The sequence below is a fragment of the Myxocyprinus asiaticus genome, chromosome 35 (assembly GCF_019703515.2).
Source record: "Myxocyprinus asiaticus isolate MX2 ecotype Aquarium Trade chromosome 35, UBuf_Myxa_2, whole genome shotgun sequence".
Lineage (NCBI taxonomy): Eukaryota > Metazoa > Chordata > Actinopteri > Cypriniformes > Catostomidae > Myxocyprinus > Myxocyprinus asiaticus.
In genome coordinates this window covers 39,097,551-39,112,302 of record NC_059378.1, presented here as the reverse complement: position 1 = coordinate 39,112,302, position 14,752 = coordinate 39,097,551, and the positions used below count along the sequence as shown (strand labels likewise).

At 37.2% G+C, this 14,752-nt stretch overlaps 1 protein-coding gene across 3 annotated transcripts in view; it reads right to left on the bottom strand.

The window, feature by feature from the left end:
• Positions 1-14,752, bottom strand: part of LOC127426032 (intermediate filament family orphan 2-like) — a 49,419-nt gene that overhangs the window by 15,498 nt on the left and 19,169 nt on the right. For all 3 annotated transcript variants that reach the window (XR_007894732.1, XM_051672481.1, XM_051672482.1), the window contains exons 2-3: positions 6,948-7,008; positions 4,894-4,989 (exon numbers count right to left, since the gene is read on the bottom strand). Coding sequence is in view for 2 of the 3 variants with exons in the window: in XM_051672481.1 (XP_051528441.1) it covers positions 4,894-4,989; positions 6,948-7,008 (157 nt within the window). In the remaining variant the exon portion in view is untranslated. The remainder of the gene's footprint in view (positions 1-4,893; positions 4,990-6,947; positions 7,009-14,752) is intronic.

The following is a 14,752-nucleotide window of genomic DNA, read 5'->3' as shown; positions in this document are numbered from 1 at the left end:
TGCCCTCTCCCCCTTATTTGGATTTTTTTGTTGCTTGTTGGTTTCTGTTGTGTCGGACACTATGCTCCTCCTCCATTTTGTCAAGTTGAGACTCGTTCGCTGTTTTCCTGTGCATTTTACAGTTTTGTTTGTTTTTGGCACAGCTTTTTTTTTTTTTTTTTAAGTTTGGTTTTACCCTGATCTGTGATTGGGTTTTGTTCGCACTACCTGATACCTTTCCTGTGCAAAGTTAAAATGCAATATTTCAACTTGTGTCATGACCATGTAAAGCTGGTAAACAAAGTAAATTTAGCATGACAAATGCAATTTTTCAATAAAGATTTTTTTTATGTATAGAGAGAGAGAGAGAGAGAGAGAGAGAGAGAATTTCTTCAGTGATGAATAACTAGAAGTTCATCCACCTAGAACAGTAATTCCTCCACAAACACATTTAAGTCAACTTTACAGTTACAAACAATAAAGGAAGAGCTCATGTGTGTTACCAAAAACACAAGCTTCATATTTATGCTTTTAAACCTGTAAAAATCATAGCACTGTTTACTTCCACTGCAAGTACATTACTGTAACTGCAATATTTACTTATAAAACAAACAAAAAAAGAGTTGAAAATGTTTCTGTGGTTATCAACATGTCACAAATGTTGTAGATAGTGTGTTGAACCTTGAATGTTCCTTTAATTAATTTCATGCGAAGCATCAATTATAAGCTACAAACAAACACACTAACACATCAGTCATAAATCAATGTCACTGAACACAGATAAGACTAACAAGTTAGACTTGTGGTAAATCCACAGGCACACAACAAACTTGAGCGGTTAATCTTGCCTAAACATCTCTTGGGAAACAATTGTTCTGACTCATTTGCTTTATATCGAAAAGAGGAGGCAAGCACTGAACCCTGAGATGGTTAACTGATGCGACTTAGACACCCCTCCACTCCAAGATGTCTTGAAGAATGTGTTGTTTTCACTCAAAATACATTTAGTGTTAAGAAACAGAAGGAAATTAAGCAAATCTCTTTAAACAATCCTCAAATGAATCATAGCAATTGCTTTTGTTCATTCATTTCTGTTAACTCAACAACAAGGTTTTACAAATCAGGTCTTACATTGTCTCTTACTTTCAGGTCCAGGAATTTCCTCAGATTCTCTACAGTTCTAGAACAGGGCCTCTTGCCACCCTTTATGATAAATAGCGATTTTTACATCAGTTGACAATACTGAGTGACTTTTATAGCTCCAAAAACAAAACATACATCCATTTAAATGGAACACAGTAGCACTCGTGTGAATGACTAGCTGACAGGTGATGGAATCCCAAGGCAAAGATGATTAATGATAAACGTGATTAAATCTAAACGACATCTGGATAAACCGTTTATTCATTCTTCACTGTGCAGGTCAGCTGTTCTAAATCGAAGGTGTATATGTGTAAGATCATGACTAGACAATGAGACCCAAAGCAGGAGTGTGTGTTTGTGTGTGATTTTTCTCAGGCTTGTATTTCAGCTAAAGGGAATATCAGCCAAATAAGTTCTGAATGAAACTGATAAAGATCTGATTGAAAAACTAAGATCCTTATCAGATGTAGTAAAAACATTATCCATAGTACTCTATTTTCACTAACTGTAATTAGGTATGCACAATTTATTGGTGACTGTATGGGTATTTGTTGCATTGTTAAAAGTCAGATATCAGTTTTTCCTATTCAAACTCAAAAATAATAAACAGATTTGCATTTTTTTTTTAATATTGTACCTGTACATTACCATATTTGGTAACACTTTATATTAAGGGTCCACAATAATGCATTAGTTAAGCATGAATAAGTTAGTAATTAATACTTACCAGAATGTAGAGTAAGGCTATCTTTTCATAATTTACAACTTATTAAACACTTTGTTTTTGTTTAGAAAGTATGTAATTAATGCCCTATTTCAGAAATCACACTTCAAGTTTACTAAACAATATACAGCCATTAAAAAAAAGTCTAATTAATATTGGATTTACAAAGCTGTTACTAATAAATTAATTAAATCTTCCATTAAAGACAACTCGACCCCCTATAAGTGAACGTTTTACCTTATCAAGTTTTTTTATTTCAAAAAATAAAAAGTCACTGTTTCAATGACAGCAAATTTCTCTGAACTTTTTTTTTAGTTTTCTGCAAATATTGTAAACACTTAATAAATGTCTTAACTTAAACTAATTATTAACTTGCGTAAGTAAATATTTTACTTTAGAAAAGTGTGTCAAATTGTCTTCATTATAAGATTTTAGCAATTCATTAGTAACAATGTAGTAAACCAATACTAATTAGTCATTTTTTCTTAATGAGAGTCTTAACCCTCTTACCGATGGACTTGCAAAAATATTAAAAAATAAAAAATAATGATCAAAATATTAATAACTACAGTCTTGACCAGCACAAAATAGGCATCGTTTGAAAGCTTAGAAGCTGTACTTTACAATGCATGTAGGCATTATGACCAAAACTGAACAAGTGTTTGAAATTTGCAGATAAATCAGAAGTGTTCCATTTTGATAATTTATAAAAAATGTTCCACTGCACATATTATTGTAATCAGTAAAAACATCAAACTGATCAAATAGCCACATGTCATATGTCGCTGGAAAACTCTCAAAGAGTAGAATACAACCAGCCTCATTTTTTTACCCACTAACAAAAATATAGTGAGTAATAGCTAAGTATATGTCTTTGACATACATGTTACATGTTATCAGGTGTTGCTTATTTGCCACGTTTTCATTTATAACATCAACAAAAATAAACAGAACATAAAATATCACATACCGTTACTTAGAGAAGGTGAATATCTTTGAAACGAGCCCACACACAACGTAACTGGATGCATAGATCATTATACATAATGTGCTATCTAGCTAAAAACACGTTCAGGGATCAGATGACTATCGGAAATGATGAAGTACGTTGTCCAGTGTCATTGAATCGTATTAGGATTCAGATCACTGCAACCAGGTGGAAGTCATCCAAATATGGGCAGAGAGGATTGTTCACTGTAATTATATTTGACCACCACTAGATGGCGCAAGTTCATGACATGGAATGGAACTGAATGAGATCTTGTTACTCATGCCTGCATACTTTGGAGAGAGAGCATACCTTTAGTCATTGTTGTATTTGCATGTGTAATTAGATCTTATGTACAATTATGATGTTTTATTTGTTTGGAGAGGCTTTTGGACACATGGAGACATTTTTGGACACTAGGATAAATTATTTTGTAATGCTATAACTTTTGATTGCTTTGATGTATCAACATAAAATTGATACTCACGTACAGTTGACAGGATTGGGAACAAAACAAAAGCAGTTTTTTGGAGCCACCTTATTTACACCCTGAAATTTATATTGTCAAATTAGAAAAATAAGAAAAAATGTTAATTTTTGGCTTTTTTTGTGTGTGTGATTTTTGTGAGTCTCAGAATTTATCATAATCTATATAATTAAAAATATGAAAAGTTGGGGGGCCTGGGTAGCTCAGTGGTAAAATACGCTGGCTACCACCCCTGGAGTTCACTAGCTCACTAGCGTTCCAGGGCATGCTGAGTGACTCCAGCCAGGTCTCCTTAGCAACCAAATTGGCCTGGTTGCTAGGGAGGGTAGAGTCACATGGGGTAAACTCCTTGTGGTCGTATGTGGTTCATTCTCGGTGGGGCTCGTGGTGAGCGTGGTGAGCATGGTGAGCGTGGTTGCCGTGGTGGATGGCTTGAAGCCTCCACACGCACTATGTCTCCGTGGCAATGCGCTCAACAAGCCACGTGATAAGATGCGCAGGTTGACAGTCTCAGACGCGGAGGCAACTGGGGTTCATCCTCCACCACCCGGACTGAGGCGAATCACTACACGACCACGAGAACTTAAAAGCACATTGGGCATTCCAAATTGGGAGAAAAAGGGGGGAAAAAAATGTGAAAAGTTTTCTTTACAATGATACCAAACACTTGGCCCTCCTTGTTTTTTTTTTTTATTTGTCGAGTAATAATCCTTTAATTTTGGGTAAGCCACTGAAACAGGAAATCTTTAAAAACACCTTCAAAGCTTAAAGGGTTAATATAGTTTTAAAAACTTATACCACCTATTAAGTGCAAAAACTTTCACTTTAGAACAGGAAGTCAAGTTGTCTATTCTAAATGAATTTATTAATTTAGTAGTAACAGATTTGTAAAGCCAATACTGATTACAATTAGTTTTAATTGCTAGCTTAATATTGTTTAGAAAACCTGATTTAAGATGGATCTCTGAAATTGAGCATTATTTAATTTCTTTCTAACTAGTTTTGACTAACTAGTATGCTTAACTAGTGCATTATTGTGGACCCTTGAAATAAAATGTTACCAAATATTTTGATGCCTGATTTCACTTGCAGCATATCATTTCTTTGTGTGATTTTAGTGTGTATTTTTGTTAAAAAAAAAAAAACAGGCAAACTGTATAAAATCATATTTGGTCATCATATTGGTCATCAGTTAACATAAAACTGAAATGATCCATTAGTGTCTAGGCTAAAATTTCTATATTACTGCATCCCTAATTGTAGTAGTCTTTTAGAAATGTCTATATTCATATTTACATTTAATAATAATAATAACAATAATAATACTTGTAAATAATGAAATATATGTATATAAAATATACTCAAATATAAAAGAATAAAAAGCAGCAATGTGCTACTTTTAAAATAGTTTCTACATCCCTTCTGAAAACACATTTCTGTCTATTTACAATAAAACAAGACCAATATTTAACTGAAATGTTGTATAAACTTAAAAACAATAAATTCAATAATAAATGCATGAAACAATACAAAATGTAGGCACATTTTAAGATAAATATAGGAAACACTCACATCACTCATGAGACTCTTGAAGACCACCAGTTCAGCTTTCAGTCTTTCTACCTTCTCGTTCAACTCGTCCTGAATCGCTTCAGACTCCTGGACGTTCTGAAAACACAAGAACACACATGCAAACAACATATTATGACATTAAACAGACTGTATGTGATGACATCTTATTATCTATCTATCTGTCTGTCTGTCTAGATGGTCATGTTTTTTAACAGCACTATCAGCACATGGTTCCAGCAGAGCACAATTATAAATTTTGATCAGCCCAACCTGTGCCTTCTATTGACTGAACACAACACACGCTCTCCAATCTAATCTAATCCCTACAGAGGTGATGGTGAAGTTTGGAGAGGAAATCCATACAGCTCTGGGCAGAATTTAAATAGCAGGCTGCGATCGGAGCATGTTAACACTCTCTGGGGAAGCTTCTCTCCTTGGCGGTTTTGCTGACCCATAATCCAACACAAACACAGATGCAGGCATTTATTGATTTCTCGCTGCATCAGTGCTGAACAGCAGGGCGGCTCTTCAAACCTGCAGCAGATTTCTGGGGCAGATTTAAGAAGTCTGGAACTAACATGGGTTATTTCATGGGTTATTACTGGATTACTTGATTCTGATTGGTCAATTCCAGCATTCTACAGTCAAACAATAATTGACCATTGACCCAGGGAATTGATGTCCTGCATAACTGTACTGGTTTCATGTGTCTTGTAAAGCTGTCTAGGAAACGGAAACTCTTGCTCCGTTGCTCCACTATAAACGGGTCAGTTATGATGTTATGTTTAAACACTTCAACGCTTAAATATATCCCATTTGAAGCACTGACCCAGATTGTTGGAGGTAGTGCACAGTAGTTTATATTTGCTCTGATCAGATGTGTGGGAAGTGACTCGTCATATATTTTAGCTTAGCTATAGCCTATGTGTACTCATATGGCTTGGGTTCCTTCTTTAATGTAAGTCTATGGGATGTTTTGGCAAGCAAAATTGTAAGTCTGATCTATTAGAAAAGTACTACACATTTCCTAAACAAGCCACATGCATTTACATATAAACACCTATTAAGCATTCAGCAGCTTGGTCTGCCATGGATGAACTTAAGTGTGAATTACATAACAGAGGTCATTTACATGTAGAAGTCTTAAGGGTTCAGTAGCAAAAACAGCCTTGTTTAATTCTAAGGGTCTGAGAGAGGGTGGAAAATGGACAGGAAAAATGAAATTATGCAGCCTGATAACATGAAAATGATGTTGCTGTGGCGACATTCTTGCAAAATGATATTACGTGGTTAATTACACAAATTGCGGCAGTTCGGAGGTGAAATGTCCACTGTGTGACACTAAAAACTAGTTACATTTTAGATTAATTCCCAATTGAGTTTTAAATCAACAACTATCTCACTATCCTAAACCCTAAACCTTAACCCTAACCGATAGTGTCATAAAAAGCAAATGTGAGATGAAAAACACAATTGCTGAAACATTTTATGGTGCTTCTATGACACTTTTGGCTCACGTGTTTACTCACGTGCTCTTCAGAACTCGTACCCCGGTCCTTTACATCACAAGTGCAATGCTCTATCAGCTGAGTTACCGCGCAATTTGATCATGCTCGAACAAGCTTGTAAATGTAGTTGGTTATGTAATACAAACATGCGCTATAGTAAAAGTGTTTTGATGTAATAAAATAGCATTGTTTGAGGAACAGGGCGAAAAGTAAGTGTTTATAAACTGATAATCTGACGTTTTACTCATAATATTTGTGTGAAAGTTAATAAAAGTAATTGTTGATGTTTATTTCACCAGTAAAATGCTGTGATACGTAAAAATCATTATGAGACCAGGTTGAAATTATGACTTCAGGGGAACAAAATGAAATGTTAGAGTAGAATATGGTCCCTTGAACTGTATAATGACAGTTTTCTGCAATATGAGCATGAGTTCATACTAAAAGGTTACAAAGTGTACAACATAGATCATAGAAATGCCAAAACTAATTGTCTTCACGTTTACAGTGTGAAAGTCTAGGCAGCTCGTGTGCAGGTGAGCTCACCTCCTGCAGCGTCTGTACCATTGACTCCATCTGTTCTCTTCTCGACAGCTCCTCCTCCCATCTGTAAAACACAAAACACACCTATCATGAGAATTACTGTTAGGGGTGGTATGATCGTTTAAATTGGATCGAAAAAAAGGTGTATATCAGTGCATACACTGATGAGCCAAAACATTATGACCACTTACAGGTGAAGCGAATAAAATTGATCATCTCCTAACAAGGCCACATGTCAAGGTCTGTGTTGATTACATGGTAAGCGAACAATCAGTTCACATAGTCAACGTGTTGAATGCAGGAGAAATGGGCAGGAGTAAAGACCTGAGCGACTTTGACAAGGGCCAAATTGTTATGGCCAGTCAACTGGGTCAGAGCATCTCTGAAACGGCAAGGCTTGTGGGGTGCTCCCAGTCAGCAGTGGTGAGTACCTTCTGGCAGTGGTCCGAGGAGGTACAAACCACAAACCGGCAACAGGGTGCTGGGTGCACAAGGCTCATCAATGCACGAGGGCAACAAAGGCTATCCCGTCTGGTCCGAACCGACAGAAGGTCTACTGTGGCACAAGTCACAGAAAAATGTAATGATGGTTACAGAAGGAATGTGTCACAACACACAGGGTATCGTACCCTGCTGTGTATGGGCTGCGTCCATGATGACCCCTGTCCACTGTCAAAAGCACCTACAATGGGCACACGAGCATCAGAACTGGACCTTGGAGCAGTGGAAGAAGTTCAGATGAGTCCTGTTTTCTTTAACATCACGTAGACGGCCGTGTACGTGTGCGGTGTTTACCTGGGGAAGTGATGGCACCAGGATGCACTGTGGGAAGATGACAAGCCAGCGGAGGGAGTGTGATGCTTTGAGAAATGTTCTGCTGGGAAACCCTGGGTCCAGCCATTCATGTGGATGTCAATTTGACACGTGGCACCTAACTAAACGTCGTTGCCTACCAGGTACACCCCTTGATGGCAATGGTATTCCCTGATGGCAGTGGCCTCTTTCAGCAGGATAATATGCCCTGCCACACTGCACATATTGTTTGGGAATGGTTTGAAGAACATGATGAAGAGTTCAAGGTGTTGCCCTGGCCTCAAATTTCCCCAGATCTCAATCCAATTGAGCATCTGCGGGAAGTGCTGGACCAACAAGTCCGATCCATGGTGGCTCGACCTCGCAACTTACAGGACTTGAAGGATCTGCTGCTAATGTCTTGGTGCCAGATACCACAGGACATCTTCAGGGGTCTTGTAGAGTCCATGCCTCGGCGAGTCAGTGCTGTTTTGGAGGCACACTGAGGACCAACAGCATATAAGGCAGGTGGTCATAATATTTTGGCTTATTGGTGTGTGTGTGTATGGAAAATATATGGTGATCACTGCAAAATTATCAGTTTCTCTGGATTTACTATTTATAGGTATATGTTTGAGTAAAATGAACATTTTCGTTTTATTCTATAAAGTACTGACAATATTTCTCCCAAATTTCTAATAAAAATATTGCAATTTAGAGCATTTAATTGCAGAAAATGACAACTGGTCAAAATAAAAAAAAAGATGCAGTGTTTTCAGACCTTGAATAATACAAAGAAAACAAGTTCATATTCATTTTTTAAAAACACAATACTAATGTTTTAACTTAGGAAGAGTTCAGAAATCAATATTTGCTGGAATAACCCTGATTTTCAATCACAGCTTTCATGTGTCTTGGCATGCTCTCTACCTGTCTTTCACATTGCTGTTGGGTGACTTTATGCCATGCCTGGTGCAAAAATTCAATCAGCTCGGCTTTGTTTAATGGCTTGTGGCCATCCATCTTCCTCTTGATCACATTCCAGAGGTTTTCAATGGGGTTCAGGTCTGGAGATTGGGCTGGCCATCCATCCACACTTTGATTGACCTGGCTGTGTGGCATGGAGCATTGTCCTGCTGGAAAAACCAATCCTCAGAGTTGGGGAACATTGTCAGAGCAGAATGAAGTAAGTTTTCTTCCAGGATAACCTTGTACGTGTCTTGATTAATGCGTCCACAACAAGACGGATCTGCCCGATTCCAGTCTTGCTGAAGCACCCCCAGGTCATCACCGATCCTCCACCTGGTCATCTAATGGTTAGACGGAGACCTGGAGAGGCCTTCAAGCCACAGTGTCTCACACCCACTATGAAATTTGGTGGAGGATCGGTATCGCAGCAGTTTACTGATGAAATGAACACTAGAGGCGCCACAACAACAACTACTTTTATTACTTTTCACATAAATCACGGGTAAAATGGCAGATTATCAGTTCATAATCACTTACGTTTCGCACTGGTCCTCACACAGTGTTATCTTATGACATCTGAACACTTTTACAACAGCGCAAGACTCATTTTAACGTTTGCATTACATAACCAACAACAAACATAGAAGCACCACAAAATGACATGGTTGAGTTTTTCGTCTCACATTTTCTGACACTATCGGTTAGGTTTAAGTTTAAGGTTCAGGGTAGGAAGGTACGTTTTTTTGTTGATTTAAAACTCGATAAAGCATTAACCTTAAAAACCTCATCTGTTTGGGAAAAAAATGTACTCGCTTTTAGCACCGTTCAGTGGACATTTCATCTCAGAACTGCCGCGATTCGTGCAATGAATTGTGTAATGTCATTTTGCAAAAATGTTGCAATGTAATTGTCATGAGATCAGGCTGGTTAAAACACTGCAAAAATATTTTTCTAGTATTTTTGTCTACTTTTCCAGTAATAAACATCGGTAAAACAAAATACTTGAGAAAAAAAAAATGACGTAAGATAAAAGAAAAATCAAACAAATTTAGTGAGGCTTTTGCTTAAAGCAAAAATAAAACTTAGCCTAGTTAGATTAATTAATAAAAACCTAATCCTAAAGTGGGAAAAAAAAGTTTATTTTTCTTACCCCATTGGTAAATAATTCTTGTTTTTCTTGAACCCCGGTTACGCAACTATCTACCATGATATACATGAAGTAGCAAAATCTATGTGGGTACTTGACCCATTTCCACTGTAACACATTAGGCCTATACATGTAGATATAGGAACATATATGAGCACAATTGCACATCATTTCTTCCATTTGAATCTCACATTGATCTGTTAGCTCAGGAATACTCTGATAAACCCCTGAGACCTGTTCTGTTGGCGTCAGTGGTCTGTGTGACCACCCTGAAGTGTCTGGGATGGGGTTGCACTGTAATCTAATACCACACCCTAACTAACAGCTAGAAACCAGCAGAAGGGTTCACCTCTGTCTCGGTAATGATAGTCATGCTATTGATTCTGTATTAATGTTAATGAAGATGGCAGCCAAGGCTTCATTTTAAACATATTAATTTCTCACAGATGTGCGGTTCAGATTGGATCAAACTGCCTTGTCTTTTACACTCTGAGAAATTAATCATTTAAATGTTGATCACTTTTATCATCAAATATATCACATTTAGTAAAGGCGAAATTTTTCAATATGATTAAAAATCCTATAACAAGTTCAGAGATAGAAATTATGTATAAAATTAGGATTACACTTCTATTTTCAAATTATTATTTTCTTTTTCATAGAGGCATTAAATGTATTTCTAAAACTGACACAGTGTAGATTAAAACATCTAATAATGTTATCATGTGGTCTCTCCATTTGCTTTATGGTCACATGTAAAGCAAAGCAAAGTAAAATAAAAAAACAATAACCACAACTTCTCAGAGAACAACAACTTAAAGCACTGAAACCATTGGTTGTATACGCTGCTTTGCTGCTTACAGTCCGGAAACTATAACTGACAGCTGTAAAGAGGCAGTTAATCACAGTTATAAACATAAATGTTGAATGAGTTCAAACGCTTCAGGGTGTCTTTCTACAGAGCTGCAAATCAAATCAATTCTGAGGCATCACCCTGTTGCTACAGCAACCATTGAGATCACCACCAAAATAGCACATTGAGCATATCAAACCCTCAATCACATTTACTGCATCCTGTGAGTGGTAATGGCTCTGGGCTGGCATTGCTGTTACCACGGTGAGGTACACAGTAAACATCCTTCCTCATGGAATGTGATGCTATAGTGGTTCTGTATGTGCCACATGTCTATAAAGGACACAGACTGATCTGATGTCAGCATAATTAGTTACACTGCTTGTGTTCACTTTATTATCTCAAGTGACTGAACAGAAAACTGCACTTAAAAACACAGAAATGCCATCCAGCAATCAGATGCCATCCTGACCAAAGCAACTGCAGACTTTACTTTTTTTGTTGCCATAGAAACTGACCAACCATGCATCTATCCATCCATCCATCCATCTATCTGTCTAAGAACACCGGCCTTGCCAAACTTAGCTGGTCTCCAAGCCTGACTGACAAACTAACTGACTGACTAACTAACTACTGTAACTAAAGCTAGCTTACTAACTAACTAACTAACTAACTAACTAACTAACTAACTAACTAACACTTGTACATGTCAGTGCATCTCTGTAATCCAATAACCTGCTTAATAACTGCTGTAACTAAAACTAACTAACACTTGTAGAGTTCAGTGCATCTCTGTTACCAAATAACCTGATAACTAGCTACTGTCACTAGAACTAACTAGCTAAACCTTGTAGAGGTCAGTGCATTTCTTTAACCCAATAACCTGCTAACTAGTCAGTTAAACTAACTAACTAACTAACTAACTAACTATTGTAACCTAAACTAGCTAGCTAGCTAACTAACTAACTAACTAACACAGAGTTAAGTGCATTTCTGTTACACAACAACCTGCTAACTAATTACTGTAACTAAAACTAACTACCTATGTTTAGCTGGTTTAGCTGCCGGACCAGCTGGTAGGGTTGCCACTTTTGAAATTGTAAAATATGGGACACTCTTTCTAGAGTTGTTGAATCAAACAAAGAAACTCTGACTAGCATATTCTAACTAACTAACTTACTAACTAACTAACTAACTGATACTTGCAGAGTTAAGTGCTTCTCTGTAACCCAATAATCTACTTACTAACTTTCACTTGTAGTGGTCAGTGAATCTCTTTAACCCAATAACCTGCTAACTAACTAACTGACTGACTGACTGACTGACTACTGATACTTGCAGATTTAAGTGCATCTCTGTTACACAATAGCCTGCAAACTAAATAACTAACTAACTAACTAACTACCACTGATACTTGCAGAGTTAAGTGCATCTCTGTAACCCAATAACCTGCTAACTAACTAACTAATTAACTAACTAACTAGCTAGCTAACTGACTGACTGACTGACTGACTACTACTGATACTTGCAGAGTTAAGTGCATCTCTGTAACCCAATAACCTACTAACTAACTAACTAACAAAAACTAACTAATGTAACTAAATATAACTAACTAACATTTGTAGTGGTCAGTGAATCTCTTTAACCCAGTAACCTGCTAATTATTGTATTTAAAACTAACTTCCTGACTAATACTTGTAGAGGTCAGTGCATCTCTGTAATACAGTAATATATTAACATGCAGTGCAGTTAGATACATGAAGCTGCCTGTGTTCAGCGGCTGCTCACTGAATTCTCCCTGTCTGAATGAAGCGTGGGAGACTTTGGCGATTGTATGCTGTTCCTGAAGTGCTGGCGTGTTAATCACACTGCTGCTGCAGGGCTCTGCAGGTCATGGCAGTTCATCAGCTGCATCACTTCCTCTGCAGACACAGCCAATCAGAACAGGATAATCAAAAGCGCCTACCTTACTGCTGGGATGCTGGGTTGCATTATCAATGATGCAGAGGACATAAGGACACAATGTGATCTGAATGGACAGTGAATGTTATGTTGTGTTATTAATCTAACATCTGAAGAAATAAACCATTATACAACAGTAAATTCCATTCACTAATTTAGTTGGGCGAGTGGCATTTCAAAAGTGCTAATATTTTTCTGGAATGTTTTGCTGTATGTATGATATGTAATTATTTTTACAATATTTTTGTTGGTGGTGCAACAATAATAAAAAAAAGTATGTCCATATTGTCTCTGAAATGTCAGTTACTCAATATTTTGTTTGAGGAGGAACAACCAGCCAACATCCATAACACAATGACCCACATTTTTCTTCATAGCTAATAGTGAAGAATGATTCTAGAGAACAATCTAGTAAACACTGAATGAATCTCATCTGGAATGATTCGGCAATGACAACGAACCATGAACCAGAAACCAGGCCATGAGAAAGACTAAACTCTGCTTATAAGGACAGCTGGAATAGTTTTTCTGTTTGAGTGATTATAGATGCTGAGTAACCTTACAAGGACAGACAGCGACAGATGAGAACCATGGTGAAATAAAGTCATTGCACAGATGTCTGGCTACTGGTGACCGCATGCCCTAAAAAATAGCCCCATTATTCACAGCACAATTGATTCACAGTGAGATTAACTGAGGTGTTGGGCAGTTTGTAAATCTTTTAAAGACTTTTAAAGAATAAGATGGCTTGCTTACAACAGCCAGAAAGAAAAGTCATTTCAGAGGCAGAGAAAGTTGCTACATTTTAAAACTTAAAAACTGCCTGAATGTGAGCACAACTTGTTCCATGCCACTGTTTGTGACAAGAAGATTTCTACCTTTCTCATTTTATTCACAGGTCGGTTGACCAGTAATCTGTCTTAACTGAAATACTGCTGAATGTGCAGAAATAAAAGCCCAAGGAAATGCAGAAAATCAGCGTTTTGTTCGTTTTAAACGTTTAGGGGCCGTATGATTAACCTGAAATCCACAGGAGATAACATCTTTATTTGCTCACTCACTGTGTGTGTGTGTGTGTGTGTGTGTGTGTGTGTGTGTGTGTGTGTGTGTGTGTGTGTGTGTGTGTGTGTGTGTGTGTGTGTGTAGAGACAACAGTCTGACGATAATCAAACTGATAAATCACACAAAAAGACTACACATGCACACACACACAGTGAAAATCTAGATTTTCATTAAGACGTTTAGTATGCTTATTAAGCTGTTTCCTCTTGTGGACTATTGACTGCCCTACAATGCAGATGATTTCAGTTTTTTTGGTCAGGACATTTGGTCCCTGGAATGTAGGCAAAACCTGACCAGCCACACACACACATTCACATGTAGTAATTTATTGCTAATACTCTTTAGAAAATCCTAAAGCTTCCTATCACTTTAGATGTTCTACAACTCTTAATTTCCACTCTCAGAGCAGGTTGTTTTTCTAAATTCGATGACATTCTTTTAGAAGCAGTTTTCCTCATAGCATTCTATGGCTTTTTGAGGTCATATTCTCTAGTTTTTTTGCCCTCTTGACATTTAACTTTTTTTTATATTTCTTTTTCTCCAAATTTTTTATTTTTTTTTATTTCTCAAACATTCTAAAACTGATAGTTTAGATCATGGTCGCACCATTACAATATCAAAAATCTCAATAGTTCCTTTTACTCATACGCCTTTATGATAAATGTTCTTAAGTCATAGCCTCACACTTCAGCTGTCTCCCCAATATTTATTCATTCTTCGGGGTCCCCATGATTTGCCATTGGTTCGCATCTCTTCTTTCCAATACGCTTAAATGTTGCGGTTCCCTTAATTGTATTCCGGCCATTCCTTCAGAATAGGAGCCACCACAGCAGCAGCTATACAAGGACTTCCTGAGTCTTTCATCAAGACACTGGGACGATGGTCTTCTTCATCATACAAAACATACATACGTCCCAACCTTTATTCAATCAACCAAGCTCAGCTCATATTAAGCAACTCGTCAAAGGTACAATATTCCCTACACTTCCAGTGGTGGTAGAATCGCGTAATTATAAAAAATCA